The 20,000-nt window shown below is 36.6% G+C and overlaps 1 protein-coding gene and 1 long non-coding RNA gene across 2 annotated transcripts in view; one reads left to right on the forward strand and one right to left on the reverse strand.

The window, feature by feature from the left end:
* Positions 1-10,302, reverse strand: part of LOC138052191 (lysophospholipid acyltransferase 5-like) — a 28,706-nt gene extending 18,404 nt beyond the window's left edge. Inside the window, exons 1-6 of the mRNA XM_068898566.1 lie at positions 10,186-10,302; positions 8,218-8,276; positions 6,153-6,201; positions 3,524-3,630; positions 1,858-1,951; positions 34-71 (exon numbers count right to left, since the gene is read on the reverse strand). Of these exons, the coding sequence (XP_068754667.1) occupies positions 34-71; positions 1,858-1,951; positions 3,524-3,630; positions 6,153-6,201; positions 8,218-8,276; positions 10,186-10,282 (444 nt within the window). The 5' untranslated portion in view covers positions 10,283-10,302. The remainder of the gene's footprint in view (positions 1-33; positions 72-1,857; positions 1,952-3,523; positions 3,631-6,152; positions 6,202-8,217; positions 8,277-10,185) is intronic.
* Positions 10,303-16,413: 6,111 nt separating this feature from the next.
* LOC138052192 (uncharacterized) overlaps positions 16,414-20,000 on the forward strand; it is a 6,347-nt gene continuing 2,760 nt past the window's right edge. Inside the window, exon 1 of the long non-coding RNA XR_011133025.1 lies at positions 16,414-16,588. This is a non-coding gene — a long non-coding RNA (uncharacterized lncRNA). The remainder of the gene's footprint in view (positions 16,589-20,000) is intronic.

The raw sequence follows: 20,000 nt of genomic DNA on the forward strand, positions 1-20,000 counted from the left end.
GCCAGTAATAATAATTTATTGTCAAAACACTACCTGGTCCTGGTTGCCATCATAATAGTCCCAGGCAACACCTGAAAACAGAATTAAACAAAACAACGATATTCGATCAATACAAAACAAAAGTGATTCAGATCACTATAAGCACTCTTATCCAGGAGAGACACTGTACAGTACTATGAGAAAAACATAAGCCATTGCTCTTACATGTATGTGTATTGCTTTCCTGGATCTGATCAAGGAGAGCATCCACAAGAAAGCAAATTCCCCTTCTTTGAATAGGGATGAAGGGGCATACATGTACCAGCTATACCATAACTCCAAGCTGGACTGAGATGATCCCTAACTCTATCCCCGGATGCAGCGTGCTAGTATGTGCACGCTGTCATGAATAATTAAAATGTTAACATTCAATGGCATTTCAGTTAGAATAAGTTTTGATAAAAATGGCTGTCAATATCAAATTATACGAGATCTACATGTGTTTTGCTTTGGTTGTGTGTTAAGAACCCAAATAAATTTATTATATAATAAACACGAATGAAATACCAAGTGAGCTTTCGCACAAAAACATGATATCTTCACATGTGAAGACCTGATAACATTGTTCTCTTCACATGTGAAAAGATCACTGTTGCTATGGTTGCTTGTAAAAACACGCCTTTGGATGCCTTTTGTGAAATGATTTAGTATTTCAATGGTGTTAATTTCTCTTCAAGTGTTGAAAATTATTTCACTTAAATTGTTCACTTCCCTCACTCGTAAAATATCTTTTAACACTCTTAAAGAGAAATTTCATATCTCCGAACGGCCATGTAATATCCTCTATGTATTATTTGTGATTCTGATAGTCTGATGAATTTTGAAACTTATCCTATGATAAAACATGCCAAATTTTCACAACTTTTCAGGTTCCCACCAACCAACTTTGACTGGATTAATTTCAAGAAATAGTACATGCTTGTTGGTTTATTTTCAAGAATAAAATTTAAAAGGTGTGAGTACTGTACATGTATGGCATTTTGATCAGAAACATTAACAACAAATATTATTATGGCTGGCAGTAGGTGCTCAGAGAAGCAGCACCTGTGAGAGATGTTTACAATGAAATAATTATTACCGCTACAGTTCCTCTTATTAAAAATGAGCCCTAAATCTGCCAAGCAAACCCCGGCAAAACTTGAGACTCTGTCCATTTAATGTTAACTGAGTGAGCTCCATAGAGAAAACAACTACATGTAGTAACAGACTAGATCAAACACTACTAAAGCCTAATTTGCAATAATAATTATTGAAACACAGTACATTCGTATTGACGAATTTGGCATAATTACATAATTATGCATTGTACATGTACATGTAATCAAACAGCAGTCTAATGTGGTACAGGATGAGGTGTAAAATGAACAGAAAAGATTCAGACTGACTCTACTCTGAGACAAAGTGGCATGTTATTTTCTTGTAATTAAATCAATGTTACTCAATATACTTTGATCTAAGCCTTCAATTACCATGCAGCACTACAGTACAATGAAATAACAATTATTATTATTATTGGAGTGAATTGTATTTTGTACATTATGTGACTACAAAAAGTTAACTTCAGAGTATGACACTCCACCAGTACATTGTAAATGAGATAATTATGCCTTGATGTACTGATGTAACCATTTCAATAAGCAACAACAACAACAACAAAACAACAACCTTTATTGGTAAAGACGTAATTACACACGTAATCATTTTTACAACAAATGATTTACCAAAAAAAAAATTTACATGTATTCATACAATTTGTGTAATGTACATGTACCGATTGATGTAGCTCAAAGAAGAACTCAAAGCAAATTAGTTACTTACTTATCAGTCTCAGAGTTAAGATACATTGTGGTGTCGTCCAGTTCACATCGTAATCTCCAGATGCATAGTATGCATAACTAGTTAGCAAATAACCCTGGAAGAATGATATGCAGTGAGCAATAAATCCAGGTATTGCAATAATGATATTAACCCTTTGATGTCCAAACCGGCCTAAACCGGCCATCACTTAGTATTTTACTCTGTCTATATTAACGCCAGACGATTTTACTCATCAATGGGGAACCCCTGGCAGTCAATGGGTTAAATTGGCAATAATAGTTATTAATTTGCAATACCAGCAAAAAGACTATACTAGCTGTCAACGTGTACATCATGAAGTATGTGTACTTAGAGTAAGGGTGGTTTTCGCCAGGAAAAATTCAACCTACATGTAACTGTAATTAAGGCACCAATGTGAATGCATAATAATAACTATAGGACGTTTTCACCTGATGTCACGGTGACCATGCTGGTGTTTCAAAACAAAGAAATGGAGGCCATGATGGTGTACCAATTCCGGGAATTGAACTCGATTTTCATGCAAATTCTTTGAATTCTTTTGTTTCAGTAATCCAGTATGGCTGCTGGTCATGTGAGTGAAAATGCTCTATCATTACCGGCACATTTTCCAGTAATTATTATTGGGTAGTTCTCTTTAGAAAAGATCCATGTATTAACAACACAGAGCTGCCAGAGCTGGTAGTGTTGCTACCCAGGTGAAGATCTTATTAAGATCTTAGTGAGATTCTTATTAAGTTTCTTAGAACGATTCTCATTAGGATTCTTAATTAAGAAGATCTTGTACACTGTAAGATCTTGTCACAAGATTCTTATAAGATCTAGTAAGATCTTGTATTAGATTTGTACAGGACCTTATAAGATTCTAGCAAGATCTTAAGACATCTTTCGAGATCATTCCTGCAATCTTAAAAGATTCTTTCTAAAATTTTGCAAGATCTTAACACGATTCTTACGAAGATAGATTCATTGACGGATTATAATTTAAGCAATTTAAACAAATGTGATTGGTCCGTAATAAACCAATCAAATCAATTACCGGTAAATGCTGCAATGCCAATGACATCTTTTTCTCCAGCAGGTATTTTTTACAGGTAACAGGTCAGGTTTATAGGTCACTGTTGTAACAATGATAAAACAACACTAACCCTTTATTGATTAATATTAACTATAGGCCTAAAAACTATCATTTAGGCCTAAGGTTACATTAGGAAAGGGGTACTGTAGGGTTGTTTTCAGTGATGTTAAGACAGCGACCTGTAAACCTGACCTGTGACCTGTAAAAATACCTGCCTTTTTCCGCACGCTTTTTTACCTTTGCCTAGGTTGTGTGAGGTCTTGTGTGACACTTTCTTTTTGCGTGAAAGACGTGATATGACGTCATCAGAAATTATGTCACAAGTGTTATGACATCATCAATCATCCCAACCCTATCAATTCTCAATATTTGAAAACTTTGGAAGTTGACAGCCTTGCATTCCATAAAAGGTAAATTGTACAAGTTTACGAGTGCAAGGGTGATCATGGATCATTCGGTACACTATATTTTGTTTAGGAACAGGCAGAGATTTTTCCAGCTCGAAGCTTTTATTACATCCCTGTTAGAATTGTTACCAGTAATAATTAAAAAAAAATATTGAACACTCACCATGTTAAACAGGAACACCAACACTACCATTACAATGGATGGTCCAATGATGTGTAACAGCAAATAAGATGACACAATGGCTATCAAGGAGTGTGCAAAACACCAGCCTTCCAAAGAGAAATAAATTACAAATAATCACTTCAGTATAAAACTCAGTGGATGAATACAAAAAGTACCCCTAAAAATAGTTTAACCCAAAAAAACAGGTGACCCGAAAACAGTGACCCCCCGTCCATGGACTGCCCAAACGGACTACCCTAAAAATACTATTTCAAGTGAGTACTATTGGTCGTAAGCAGCATCACAATTAGTGCTAAGCCTAAACATCCATTTTAAACAAATTTGGCCAAAAGTATTCAAGTCTAAGCACCCATTTTAAAAAAGGTTAGCTTAGGGTTAGGGTTTAGGGTTGTTTTTGTTAACCAACACTGTTTAAAATGGATTTTTAGGCTTAGCACTAATTGTGACTCTGCTTACGACCAATAGTACTCACTTGAAATAGTATTGCTGGGGTATTCTGTTTGGGTAGTCCGTCGGGGTAGTCCATGGACCGGGGGTCAGTGTTTTCGGGTCAACCCAAAAAAACTGGTACTGTACATGTATGTACTTATTTGAAGGTGAAAAGCCCCCAAAAATGGCAAAATGCACAACCCAACTAAAGGCTTGATGCCAAATTCGTATTGAGCAATATCAGCCCTTTAAGAACAGATACTTTGTACAATTGATTTCTGGTATTGGTAAGGATAAATAGTGGGTCAATTGCATTCACTTGCAGACTCTCAGCATGAAAGTGAGGATCGATCAGTTCATTTAGGGCATCAGTAAAACAGCATGACTGTTCTTAAAGTGCACCTTAAAAACTCAAATTATGTTCCTAATACAAATCTCCCCATTCAAAGCAAACATGTGTCACCATTGTTACCCACAATTTTGCTTTTGCTGTGACATGCAAGCCACATAAACTTGGCAGAACTAGCAGTATCGTAAAAACCTGCATGTATAAGAACCTTGAGTTTTAGAGGTCAGGCGGAACAGGTTCTTATATTTCGGGTACTTTATGACAAATCAGGCTGATAAGGTTCTTAATAGGTTCTTAATTTTTCTGAGTTTGTCATAGCATAGTCATTCACAGAAATATTGCACTATTAAAAGTGCATAATGGTTTACATAAACATATTCTTGCTAGCCTAGCTAAGTAATAATAGTCAGTCAGAATGCATGCTGACTAGTGACTAGACAATAACATGCTGAACAAAATATTTTATGCTATTTATATTGTGCACATCATACATGTACAACCTGTGAATTTAAAAGAAAGCATATACACAATAACATTTTGTTAGAGTTTTCACATTCAGTTAATACAATTGTACATCCAGAATTTTGATAATCGAGATTGGGGTGATCTTTTGTATAAGAACCTCTTTTCCTTGCCAGGCTGAACAGGTTCTTATAATATAATTGAGTATTAAAATATTTGCCAAATTTCAGCCTGTAGGTTCTTATATGCAGGTTTTTAGTGAAATTTGGACCCACAATTGTGATGTGAAAGGCATGGGTGTATTTTTGATTTTACGTCAAACTGCTCTGCATTCCAGTTTTCAAAGAAATTTTGCATTGCCAAGGAGGTTCTGACGTAAAATCGAGAATAGACTGGTGCCTCTCACATCATGGTCATGGGTCTAAATACTGTTTTGATAACTTTGCGCATCTCGCCCAGCAGATAAATAGCGAAATTTTGTAGACTAAGTTTAGGTGCTCATTAACCTAAGCCCCTAAAAATTACACACCCCCTTAAATCCTCAACAACAAGCCAAGAATTTTTAATTTCCGTACAAATAAAAACTGAATTTACATGTAGATTGCAGGGGTTTGCTGCTAATAAAACAGACAAAATTGAATCAGTTTGAAAGAAGCTCCACTTCTCTCAGCACTTTTGAAGCAACAGGGTTTCGGTAACCATTACCAATCAACACAGGCCTTAAGTAGCATTAAAATCAAATGCAATTTCCGCATTCCTGGAAAAATGGTCTTAGACTCTGTTACCATAGTTACATGGTATAGTGACCACCATACTAAAATTTAAAAGCTCACAATCATCATAATCAAGCATTACCCTTCGTCAGAGTGGCTTGAGCAGCTTTCAAATTTCTCTAAAGTGGTCAATTTTACCAGTCAGACACTTCACCCCAGTTAATAAAGTACCCTTTTCTGTATTCCACTTCTCCACCATCAACAATGCATTGATAACAGTTCCATTAGAAACAAAACCCCTTTGTCTGTTCTGTCAGAGCACTCTGATAAAGAGCTATTAGGCTCGAGATGTCAGTTTTCAAATTTCTCTACGGCCTGGTCAATTTACCACATCAACTCAGTTGCATTGACAAACCCTTAAATTCTGTGTTTAACCTCCCCACTGGTGCTCAGCACCACAGTTTTGTTTAGAAACTACAATTGTAAACACCTTTATCCATTCTGTTGTAGTAGTTACATGTTGAACTCTATGAAATTGAGCTATTCAGGCGTGCGTTACATCAGTACCATACAAATTTGTTGTCAGTGACATTCATAATAATTATTTATTATTGTAAGTTGTGTTATTGTACAGTCAGTGATCATTAGCTCTCACCATAACAAAATGCAGCAATAGATAAACCACAAAACATGAAGTATGCATGCTGAAAAAGAGGTAAAACAAGAACAATTTTCATCCAAAATAAGAGATTTATTGGAAATTCTTATCTAACAGATAGCATTCAAATGAAAAAAGATGAAAAGTTGCCTCTGAGCAAATGGAGAAAAACAAAATGGCTTCCTGTTTTGCTTTGGTTACCAAGGAACAAACTACATTTACCGCTGATTATAAATCTGCAGACTAACCCTAACCCAAAAAATAATGATGCAAGAAATACAGTAAATGATTGAGATTTGCTGCTGACAAAACAGACTGACCTGCAGATTTCTGGTCTGCAATCATTACTGGTCTGCAGAGTCCAGTCTACACTTTAGACTTGCCTATTATTTACCTCCACTTTGGTGAATAATAAATGATGCATTCAAAATTCATAATGGTTATTGTCCATGTACAATAATGTACATGCATGTGTATTCCAGACTAAGTTTGAATTTGGAAATAATGGGGGTTTTTTAATAAGGAAATCATCTCTCAGCAGAAAAGAAAACTAACAACAGTGCAACAACAATGAAGCAAATACATGTAATGGGTTGGTGCAACTGTGATGGCATTCGCCTTCCACCAGTCAGTGGGACCGATTTGATTCCTGGACTTGACGTCATGAGTGTTGAGTTTGTTGGTTCCCTATTACAGTATGCTCAGAGGTTTCTACATTTACAGTAATCCAGTTTTCTCCCCTCAGAAAAAAAAAAAATTATTAAATGATGTCATCATCATCAGACTGAGTCCTTTTTGCGCCATGGAACGCATAAGGCCTCTTTTTTTTCGGTTTCTGTAGTCAGTAGATTAAGTCCGAGAGGGTGACTAAACCTCTGCAGACTTGCCAGAGCCCCTATTTGCCAGCTTGTTCAGCGTTCCTGCTAGGCCTTCACAGCTACCGTAATGGCCCTGGGAGCTAAGTCCCACTGTACTTCACCCTGACAGGCACTCCCCTACTCCACTGTTGTCCACCTCCCACGAACGAGGACGTTAGGGGATGGTCTTTGGGAGGAATTAAATGATTTGATTGACTTTAATTTCATGTGAATTAAATACCTCTTACTAATCTAGTGCGAGGTCCGTTGTTATACTGTAAGTTATGTTTTTTTTACCAATGATTTATGGCCCAAGCATGAGGCAATAAAATCAACGGGAAAAAAAAAAAGATGATCCGTAACTTAAATATGGACAAAGAAAACAAGGTCAATAAGATATTTATGATATCTCTGAGGTAATCAGGAGTGCGGAAAGGGAACTAGTTGAATTAAGTCAAGTGGAAGGTTCATCTGCCACAACGACTGCACGTCAAAATCCAAGAAACAAATAAATCTTCTTAGCTTTTTGAAATAGTTGCTTGTAAGATTTAAAAACAGTTTTACAAGTACAGTAACATAAACAACATGAAGAACTTGCTAGAGAATACATGTTTAACGAAAATTTCAAATTTAGCTGGCTATACAGCGGCCCGTACATGTACTGTAGAATACGGCAGGTTTAATCAGCCGATCACAGAGTGCATACTATTGGAGAGACATTATTATTTGATTTACAATCTCCCTGATAAGTGGAGCACTTGCGCTCATCCAGTTAAATAAGCAAGCTACAGACGTTAATAACTGCCTCAAATTCTCCCAACTACCCCTCCTGTTTAGATGAGGCTATGGAAACACCGAAAAGGTCCTCTGTTGCTTAAAATGCTGAACTGATAGGCATCAATGGACCTGAAAATGATGTTGAGGCCTAAGGTTACCCAATTTGAAGGTTTTGGATTGCTTCAGTATACATACAGGTAAAACAATGACCTGTAATGAGTGACCTGTGAAAAGTAAACAAAAACATGTGCATACATTGGCAGTGTGCAATGTAGAAATAATTCATTTTAACCCATTGACTCCTGGGATTGAGACTTAACAGATTTTACTCTGTCTAATGCCAGACAATTTTGCTTGTCAACTGGAGGCATCCTATGGTGTTTGAGGCATCAATGGGTTAAAGTATAAATTAAATTGCAATACAGTACCTGGAGAACTGGATTTTTTCTGTAGAAAAATGCGTGATATATAAATGCCAATGGGTATGCTGCAACAATATGAAAACAAAAGGTCAATACATGTTTAAATTTCATAAAGTGCAAGGCTGTTGCCTAACAGGAGCCCGGTAGCCTGGGGCTCCCAAAGAATAGCTCTGGGCGCCTTAATTTTTCACAGCAACACCTTTCACTTCATATGTTGGGCTCCTAAGTTCTCAGTGTTTAGCTCTGAGGGCCCCTTTAAAATTTTGTTAGGCAGCAGCCATGAAGTGCAACAGTTTCCAAACCATGTGTTTTCTTTAAAACTGAATACTACACAATTTCAGTTAAAATCAAAGATAACCAGTGGAAAACTCTTTAATACTGCTTGGGACAAGAAACTTTATTTAAGAAGCTATGAATTTTACCATGACTATAAATAATTAATTATTATTATCATTTGCATAGAAAGATACATGTAAAGGTCTCCCTTGTTTTCATCATAATAAAATTATGTCACATCAAAAGGAAGATTGTATCATTCATATTTGACTTCAGGCTGTTGTCTACTACATGCTGGCCATAAGCCAACCAAGTCCTAAGTCCGTAGTTTAACATTAGCTCATCACCTCATTATACCCAATACCTTAAAAAAAACATTGCTAATTAGCATTAGGTCTAAAAAATGTGCCTTAACTTGTTTTGCGGTGTGCACTGTGTACATGTACATATATAGAATACGTTGATAATGAAGATTTGGTTGCTACATGATGATTGTAGCCTACCCCCTACATTCTATCAAACTATATTTCAGGATATTTATTATTAAATGGACAGTTATTTTTTTAGGATGCCCCAGGCCAATTTCAATTACAAGAGCTGCTTGAAATGAGAAATATTGCAAAGAAAGTGAAATACAAAGCATGTCTGATGTTCAAATACTGTTCATGTTGTAGCAAATGACCAAACAACAAGAAACACTAATCATAATTTCTTATCAAAACAATAATTAACTCGATTCTTATCAAAATTACTTTTTGCATCAGTGGAAAGTGGCATCATTGTGGAATGTCACCATAAAAAGTGCTGTCACAAAAAATGCATATCGTTCAAAAGCTACAATCTTGGACAGATTAAAATGGAAAACAAATGCCCCCTGCCCCCTAAAAAATCAAAGATGAAGCCACGTGAGGGCCAAAACGCGCCATTTTCCCATCTGTCCAAGATTGCAGTCCTTTAAAATAAATCAAGCGTGTATCACATAGCCTAACATTTAGCATGAAATTTTAAAGCCACTAGTTATCTTCTTTTTATCGCAGTGTCTCTTCCAATCTACCAAAGAATCTTTTTCCCGAGCCATTGCAGCTTGAAAACAGAGTATGCGTGACTCCGTAGCTAAGAATAAAAACTCCGGTAGCTAAGAAGAACAAAAGCACGCACGCGCGTTTCAGTCGAGCAGGTCCGCACAAAACAGTTTATAAAATTCGAGAACAAAAGAATGCTTATCGGTGTTTGATGCGACTGTTTGAATTGCTGCCCTACAACAATTGCAACACTTGTAAGTCAACATTAAACGAACATGACGAGGTAGTCAAATGAAAAAAATATTAATAATATTGGTCAACAAACAATCGTCGGGGATCGACACAGTAAATTATCAACAGTTCGTTTAATACACCATGCATGCAGAGACGCAAAAATAAAATGTAACACGATTTCCGCGTCAGATTGCGTGGATTTTCCGATTTAAATTTATTAATACTCACTGTTTGTGAATGCGGATGAAAAAAGCCATCGCAATTTCTCACAACGAAACTGATCACGATTTAAGTTCAAGTAAAACTCCTCCGATCAAAGGAATTGATCGCATGATCAATGCAATCGAAAGGTTTCTAAAATTAGATTAACGTTTCAGGTTCAAGCACTCGATTCTAGACAAAATAATGTCAAATTTAGACATCACTATACAGTTAAGCGTACCTGAAAATAGAGCAAGGACCAAACGAAGTCCAGCATCTGACAATCCAGTTAGCTTTACAAGAAAGTCTATGCTACCGAAGCCGCTGCAATCAGCCATGTTTGATTTCAGCACCTGAATGACCCCTGGTGAGCAGACTAGGGGAGGGTAGGGAGAGGAATGCTCTCGTTCCCAGGGGCCCGTTTCTCCGAAAGTCCCGAAGCTTCCGGTGAACGATTAAGTCGTCCAGCTTCACAGTTATTTTCCTTTTTGCTACCTTGAAAACACGTTCGGGCCCGAAACGTTTTCGGGACTTCCGAGAAACGGGCCTCAGAGGGATCTTAACAGCAACTTCCTTCGGAATGTACCCAGAAATTCATCCACCTTAGATTGCAATATTCCCGCGCTCCTCGATATCATTGATATTTATGGTTCACGTCAGTTAATACCTGAACCCACCAGGGTAACCAACTCAAAGAAAACTCTTATTGACTTGTGAATCACAAATTCCCAGATGTGATTGACTAGGTCTTAGTGATCACTATTTGGTATACATGACCAGAAAAGTTAATTATAGCCGTTCTGATGGTAGTTCAGTTACGTTATTGAAACTTCAAGCTAAACAATCATGTTCTTGGTGGATTTGAAGCAGAGCCAGGGGAGTAGCAGCCTTACAGCCAGTAAGGGTTTACAAGTCAGTTAATAACTGATCCCATCAGAGTAACCAACTCAACAAAAACTCTCATTGGCTTGTGTATCACAAATTCCCCGAACCATGTATCAATTCATCAATTGCATTTTTCTTATAAATAGGTTTAAATTGTAAAACGCATCAGAACTGAAGATGGCATAAGTATGTCGAAACATTAATGTTGTTCTATTTCTTCAAGTTATTTCTCATCTGCTCTTCTCAAGACCTTTCTGTATTTGGGGGTGAAACGTGCCATATGAAAAAAAATTAATTGAATTTAAAGACTGCCGGAAATCAAGCTTTTTCTCAAACCGGAAATCAGTTCGTTAACGTATGCGCAGTTAATCTGAGATCGAGCACCAGGAAGGGTGAGGAAAAACCTTCCATGCAAACAACAGTTTGTGCAGTGATTTTTGCTTGTGAGTGCGTTTTCTGGTCAGCTCACGACATGATGACATCAGTCACTGGAAGTAACATTTCACTTCCTTAGCAATGTGCAAAAAATCTGTCTGTGGGCCCTTAAGATCTATGCTACAGATTTTGTGTTAGAATGTTCTCATACTATTGATACAAATTTGTGAAAAACATAATTAACTTCCTGAGTGTTTTGGCATTTTCTGTTTTTGTCATGTGATTTACCAATTATGGTTGTGAGATGAACCAGACGAAGGAATATTAAGTAGAACACACTTAGAAAAAAGTATAACTGTAGAGTTGAAGGAACTCAAGAAAAGACTATTTGAAGGGGTCCATAGCAATGAGTTGGTAGTTAAGAGCCACCCTGCTTAGATAGCTCAACACTATCTTTATCCTTTAGGTGATACTTTTTTGTCCCCACTTGTAAATCAGCTTGGGTGTACATAGTAAAAGAGGAAATACTTCACTCATTCATGCTGAAAGTGGTGGCTACTTGAAGGTTGACTTTTTGATTTCATAAATTTAACTGTCCACAGATCCAAGCGGTGATTCAATAAATTCACTCATATTATTACCAATTAGAACCAAAGCAGGGGCTGCAGGTCAATAACAGCCCATGAGGTAAAGTTGAATGGGCTATTGACCCGTGGCCCTTGAGGGTAAAGGGTCTAAGGGTTCTAGTATCACCCAACTAGTCAGACAGAAAAGGCAATAATAAAGTTAGCAAATGCAAGTTGAAGAAATATTTATTTGGGAATAAAATGAAAGAAAGCATCCCACTTTTAACTACTCGAGGACTATTACTAATACTGTAGTCCTCTAGTAGCGTAGCCAATTAAAATGCAGGATTTGCATTAGTCCACTTGTTGGGTGATACTAATTGCAATTAGATTCTCAAAAAAGCCACCTTAAGATTTTGCTTGTATAGTCTTAAGGCATGAAAGAGGAACAAAAAGTATGGTGTTCAAAATGCATGGTTGCATGTTTGCAATTCTGTTTGTTTCATAATTTGTTTGCTACCTTTTCTCAGAGTTAAAAATCAAGTTTCTTGGTGAAATTAATGAAAGCAGTTTAAGGCACAGCTTAATATTCATAGAGAAGCTGTCCTGTAGAAATCCATAAAGGAGTAATCGTATAAAATAATTATAACAGTGTTAAGGAACTTAAGCAGGGGTGTCTGAGTAACAGAGCCATTTTTGGATGGCTTGATGTTACCATGAGTGTACTGCTTCATTTGGCTAATTTACAGTGTAATAGTCCACTTTCAATATATTAAAATTCAGTCCTAAGGCAACATCTCTAGGCTCTGGGGAATAAACTTATACAAATCCTTATACATGAATTTATTCCCAAGAGGCTCAAGATGATGCCTTTTGTTTAGAACTGAATTTTAATATATCAAAAAAGGGCTATTAAAATGATTTGCTTCAAAATATTATTATAGGCTAGACCACTGGCCAAAAACAAAAAAAAAATCTTCTACTTCCAGGTAACATCTGCTGATCAAAGCATCATCAAGAAGTTGAAGCTCAAGTTGCACTACTTTCATCTGAAGAAAACTTTTCACCCCTTCAACTTAATTTCAAAATCAAGTATAGTTAACAATTATTCACAGAAGAGGAGGTAAATAGTGGTGGATATTTACTGAGCTGCGAAGCAGCGAGGTAAATATCCACCACTTTCACCAACACTGAGGTGAATAATTGTTTTAGTATATAACACACAGGTCGAATAAAAAACGAACCAAAAAACTTTATTTTTGTTAAATACAGTGGAGAATTTCAAATCTTTTGCACTGGCTACTCAGAGGTGAATAGTACTTGAATAATCACCTGCGAGTTAGCCAATCAGTGCACAGGGGAGAGAACTATTCACCTGTGTGGTATATACTAAAAAATTATTTTATGTGTAGACACTATCACACTCATATCTATATCCCATTACATGTACTTGATCGTAAAAACTTTCTTTTAAAACATTTAACCTCATGCTGTATCACTTTTGTGTCAAAATATTCTTGCCATTTAAGTCTTTATTTTGAAATAAATCTGAAACTAACACTATTATAGACAGTATCCTACACATTATTTGTATAACGTTTTATATGTCGTTATTTTGTATATGTCACTTGCTGTTTTACACTGAGTAATGTGGGAGTATTTCTATGAAGGAATTAAATTGCTGAAATTCATAATACTAAATCATGCATAAGGAGGCATATTTTTCAAAGCCATGTTCCTACAAAATGAGCTTATGTCCAGGTTTGACACTAATTAGATGCACACCCAATCCAACATGAAGTGTCCCTTTAAGTCTAAGCATTTGCAACCCACTTTCAACAATAAGGTAAGGGTAAAGTTTTGCATTATTTTTAGCTTTGGGTAAATGCAGCAGTTAATCTTTACTAAAGTGCAGCATTTGGGGGACACTTTGTGACGTAAATTGTCTGTATTCTGAGACACGAGTGATGTTGAAGTTGGCGAAAAGCGCAAAGGGACACTGCGTGACGTTTATTGAAATCAGTGTGCATCTAATTAGGGTCAAACCTGGACATATCTGACAAAATGCTGAGTTATGATCACAGATCTTTCAAGATGAGAGCAATCACTTGAGTCCCAAGAAACTGTGTCAACAATGTTAAAAATAACTGCTACAGACTTTGAAGTGACTGCACTATAAGTAAAATTGTGCTGCCAAAAGTGGCAGGTTGAGCAAAAGGGTTGCTGATAATTTCATACGAGATCGGTTATGCCATGTAAAATATATTGTTGTATATTGTTGTTGTGCAATGGCTTTGAGCATTCTACTTTTCCGGGTGATGTCTTTGAATTTTGTCATTTAGCATGGTTTGATGATGCCTTGTGGCGTATAAATATTATTATTTTTCAAATGATGTGGATAGCACAAGTGTTACTAATATTTTAAAAAAGACAACCACACTTTGTCAGTTGTGTTCTCTATAATATTGTTGGTTCGTTTGAATTTTACGTACTTGTAACGAACATTTAATCTACAAAGAATCATTGTATTGATAGTTATATATCTATATATATACGAATTATCTTGTAAAAAAATTTTAATGTTACACTCTCTATGGCTGAAGATGATGTTTGAAACATCGAAACATGTTCCGAAAATTCAAAAGTGTGGTTGTCTTTTTTAAAATATTATTTTTCAGCAATTCAATCTTGTTTTCCTTTATCCGGAGCTAAATACAATGCATTGCATTGCATTGCATTACACGTTTTTCGAATGTAACGTGGTGATACAATAAAAGCATACAAAAGACTACGGTAACTTTCCCTCACTTGTCCATACAGTGGTAGAATCTACAACAAAAATCTGTTCACCACCATTCGAATTATCTCCAGAAGGGCATTGCGTGTATTGCCAGGTGCCAAATTGAAGGCACAAACTGCACGACGACAAAAGAGAAAAATGATGAATGTTTCGGCTCAGGACATCCTGCTCTCGATGATAAAACAAACCAGATGCAAAGTCCAGAGATAATGACATCAGGATGTGGAATTTCCTCAACATCACATCGAAATGAAAATTAATTTGTAATAAGTACACGCGAAACTTATGGGTTCGCCAGCAGCTCATACTAATACTGAGCATTTTTTTTTTCAACATGCACACCTTTCTGGCGCTTAGCTCGAGTATATTCAGCTAAAAGGGAAAATCACACAAAACCGCACGCAACATCCTGAGTGATCCTCCATTTTGAATACTGCACATCAGTGAATTTGCTCTCTGTGTTTCGCCGCTGACAAATCGTGGTAGCATGGACCACATTGCGTGTTTTGCGTGTTCTCTTCTGTTTGTCAAATGTCACGCATTTAACAGCTCAAACTCGCTTGGAGCTTGAAACATATCATTCCTCGGAAACAACACGCAACGTCTGCACGAACATAAAAACGACACAAAACCCATGTGTTTAAATAGTTCAAATAAGAAGCTACGACTTTTTCATATTATCACCTGGAATATGAAAGTATAATTTATTTTAAAAAGTAGCTTGCTGGAATAATTTGGCCACATGTTTTCTCTCAAATGTAGACAGATCTCTCTCTCTCTCTCCAATAAAAATGCCACAAACTGAATAACTTTCAAAAAATACAGCCTCGTATTACACTAAAGTTTCTAATACGGGAAAACATAAACCTAACAAGGCTTTGTAATCATATTCTTGCGAGTTTTCAAATGGTTTTGTAATCTTTAAAAAAATGTTATTTTCAATCTGTTGTATTTCACCACTCGTAAGGAAACCTATTTTATTTTTGTGGTTCATTCGAAGACCCTCCGATATAACATGTACGAGGCACGCACGAGTAATCATGACTGAATTGTCATCACATGCCAGTTGTCTGCATTGTGTTCTGTGTGCCACAAGCCTTGAAGGTGTTCGGTCATCCAGCTCAAAATAAAATAAAAAATTCAGAATGTCGTATTTTCTTTCAAGAACAGAACACATCAACTCAAAAAAGTTCCTAAATCAGGCACGAGATTTCGACACTTTAACCACATTTACCGGTATCATTGAGTTGAATATTTTAAGAGCACCGCTTTCTTTGAAGTTGTTTCAGCAGAGGCTTTTCTTTGGCTTTCTCGTGACCCCTGCTTTCTGTGATTGGTTGAAAATGTTTAAACATCTACCCCTTTTCTCTGAGCCCCAGCAGATTGCATTTCGTATTCGTAAAGTCACGAAACATAAAACCTTTATTTCTGAGGTATAAATTTTCAACTTTGCTAATCAGTCTCACAAGGGGGGTTCAATATGCAACTCTGTGGTCATTAAAGCTTATTCTTTAGAAAGATTTGCTTATTTTCCTGATGTTCGTGACAATAAAATTCAAGGTAGAGTAGGCTATTAATGCACATAACTGTGAGCGCTGATTGGCTGGTTTCGGGCCTCTTTAACATAAGTTTGCTGTCCAAAAGTTCAGCCTTACAGTTTAACACCACGCTTCAAATCTCTTGGATGAAAACATTTTGCACTCCACGCATTATCCTTTGCCAATGGCTGTCAAGTGTGGAATACTTGGTAGTATGCAATCAACAAAAATCCTGCGATTCTTCTCGGTCAATCATCTCTTGATAGACTCAAGAACTGTAAGAACGAGATAATCGTTGAGCTTTTCAGTCACGTCAGCCTCTCTTTGACAAAATGACATGTGCTGGACATGAATATTGTCGATACTTAAGCGGGCCGAGGTGGCCGATCCTAGTTAAGTTTTCTCTTTTCTAAGATGGAATATTTCAGTCTCCTTCAAGGGATGCAACGTGTCTTGTGGACCCCTTGGCAAAGATTTCCGGTAAGATCAATGTGTTTTTGTCTTCGTTTAACGATATTTTTTACACGATTAAGAATATCCCTTTTCTGCTAAGCTCGACGCACAGTTTATTTTAAATATTTTCACATTGTACTTTTTTGTTCAATTTTTCCTTAAGCCTGTACGTGAATTTGATTGTATTTGGTCAATTGATTTTCTTCGTTAGAACTACAGCGTCATAACAATATCAATTTCAAAATGCCATGACTGTCTTATTTCGAAACAATCCCAGAATCGCATGGCCTCCATGTTTCGTACTTTTCAACGATATTCAGTGGATTCAGTCGAGAATCAAACTAATTTATGAAATCTCTCGACGGACGTTATCTACAATTTGGGATTTTGAGAATCTTATGGATGTCTTTTGATGTAGGCACGCATTTATGTGTCCTCTTAGCTGTTGAATGTTGCATGGCTCTAAAATACGCTTCCATCCACCTCGGTTTTCTTCGTCCAAACGACCAGTTTGCACATTTTTGACACACCGTTTTTGTGATTGAATCTCATCTCTAAAATAAAACCTTTGATTCAATAAACTAGCAAATATATAACGAAGAGGGAAATACATTTAAGCGACGTGCAATATGGTATTAAAAACATGAAAGTTTCGGTTTGTTTAAGGAAATGTGTTTTACAGTCTTTGCTAACTCCCTTAGAAAATTACGATTGGTTGTGTTCTTATTTTGCTATGAAACAGTTGGTCATTATAGTTCAACGTTTCCGCGTTAGGTTAGAGCACGCCCCAGTTTGATGAATAGTTACCACTGAGTTGTCTCAAAAAGCTAACGTAGGTTCTTCTCTAAGAGAGGCGTTTTGTTCACAATTCCAATATGGCGTCGTGTCAAGGTGGTCACGGGGTGGTGTATCAACCTTTGAATACTCCTTCACTAAAAAGCCCATCCTTTCTACGAGCTCAAACGCCATTTCTTTGTTTTGAGTGAAAAAACTCAGAAACAGCCGGATTGTTCACGTTTTGTATGCATATCGTCTTCAAGTCCTTACCTCGGCGTACCGAGAGGGTGAAGCCCATGCATGGTTGCCGGCATCGTAATTTTGCATCAATCGGTAAGAGATGGGTTCGATAAGACAATCAGGAACCTATTTTTAACTGATATCACAGCAGAGTTTTTGATAATTTTCTCAATCATTTATTAGTTTCATTTATGAGGATTAGACATGTTACGTTCTTTTAAGTAGTGGAACACGTTCGGAGCTACAAGGAAAATTGTGCAATGAGAGCCAAAATTATATTTTGAAAACTGAAATAACTGCTTTGCTTTTTAGAGAAAATGGGCAGTTCATGCACTGCAACATTTTTAAAGCACACTCTCTATGGCCTCCGGCATCCATAGAAATTCCGCACTAATTAAACAATTCAAATAGTACACTCAGTAGGGCTTTCTTGCATCAAATTGTCTATCCTGGCTCAACCTGACTATCTCAGGATGGGTATCAAACACAGAGTCAAACGCAATTCGTTCGCAAATGTCTTAATTTTCGCTAGAGCCAGCTAAGATTATAACGAACAAAAGAACATGTTAAATTAACTAGAGAAAAATTTTAATTTTGGTCAAAATTTACATGAACTTTAGGTTACACTAAGTTTATTTGGTGACTTTTTGTTTTCCTAAGGTGGAACTACTTCGCAGTTCTTGTACCATATTTAAGAATTACGCGTTTATATTGCAAAACAGAATGTGAAACTGTTCCATTTAATTTGATTTTTTTGCAAATGAACACAAAAGGTTCTTGCCATTATAATCATATACTGTGATCACAAGTTGTCTGAGTGTCATAGTCTTATATTTTAAGTAGGGTAAAAGGACTGTTACATGCGAGTATTTATTTTCAAATTCTATCATATACGGGCATATCTTATAAAACTAATGTAAGAATTTCTCTCTCTAACTCCTACAACATTACTAAACATTGAGGTCTCGAATAAATTCTGAAAATACCTCTGCAACGCAAATAGAAGGCAATTTCAAAATTTGGACCAGACGAACACGGCGTTATTTCTATTGTCAGTGTAATTATTTACAAGTTTTCACACCGTAAAAAATGAAAGATGTTTTTGCCCACAATTCTTGGGTAAGAGGATCTTAAAAGTTAGACCATACAGACTTAGGGAGGCATTTCAGCTGACGGGTATCCAAAGAAATTGGTCTCGACACATGCTCGACACTAGGTTTTGCAGCAAAAACCAACTATGAAATTACCGAAATACCTGCAACCTTGTTTTACTTTTTAAATGAAGTTTTTCTTATTCTCTATTGCTATTTTTCGATTCAGTTATTTTAGCGTGACCATTTTAATAAAGTCGATTGAGTTCCATAGTTCAAGCGTGTCTATCCGCTTACCAGGGGAGAATTCAACTTAAGGTCTTCAGTAAAAATGGACCAACGCATAGTGAAACGATAGATAACAAAGCAAATGACCCCAAACAGTATGGATAAGACTTTGTTTGGATTATGAATCGCCTTGCTCTTCCGATAGGCCTTTTATACAAGAAATAACGGCGACATTTAACTTCAGGGTGGGTAACTAAATCTACGTTGCCACGATTGGCGAAACAAAATGTTTCTTATATGTAAGCACAATCATATTCAACTGATCGATTCAACTCAGTTTTTTAAACATTTTTTCTATTAGTAATACAAAATACGGAAAGAAAATACAGAGAATCCTTCTTTCTCTACAACAGACGGTTTCGATGAATAAATCTTTTAGGCCGGCTGGTGGTAAAGTTTAATCACAGCATCACGGATGGTGTACAAGTATGCATGTAGTGAACTAATCATTTGATAAAAAATAGAAAACAGCCTCAGGCCAAACTTTTTTTCAGTTCCTGTCTCCCTGGGCCTTCGAGACAATGGATCCTGAAGAAACCAAAGAAACAAATGCGTCTAATCTCTGCCTCTGGGGTAGGAGGGTGGGGCTGTTGCCAATATTTTAGACGTTTGGACAGCAGCCTGCAACTGCCTGTCACTGCCAACCGAGGAACGTTGAGCGAGTACAGAGAGCGGTGATCAACACGTGACAGACGGTCGCTGTCCTCTCAGTGTTGGGTTTCATAAACTCAATTTAATTTCAGTTTCAAAAATTATGTAGCAACAAAATATAAAAAAAGATAGATCCACTGTTGTTGCAAACAAACCTACCTCTATTGTTAGATTGCTATCAAAAAAGGGAAATTTGCACGTGATGAAATGGCTGTAGACAAGTGGTCTTCAGAATCATTCATTCTATTAAACTTGAGCTGTTTTCGGATTTTTCAGAAGGAAAAGAGAGGTTGCCTGTGTGGGAATTAAAAGAAAAGAAAAATTTTGAACACTGAAAATTAAAATTTCAAAACTGCATAACGGCTCCATGTGGCTCTCCGTGAGATGACGAT

Source organism: Montipora capricornis, chromosome 6 (genome assembly GCF_036669925.1).
Source record: "Montipora capricornis isolate CH-2021 chromosome 6, ASM3666992v2, whole genome shotgun sequence".
Taxonomy (NCBI): domain Eukaryota; kingdom Metazoa; phylum Cnidaria; class Anthozoa; order Scleractinia; family Acroporidae; genus Montipora; species Montipora capricornis.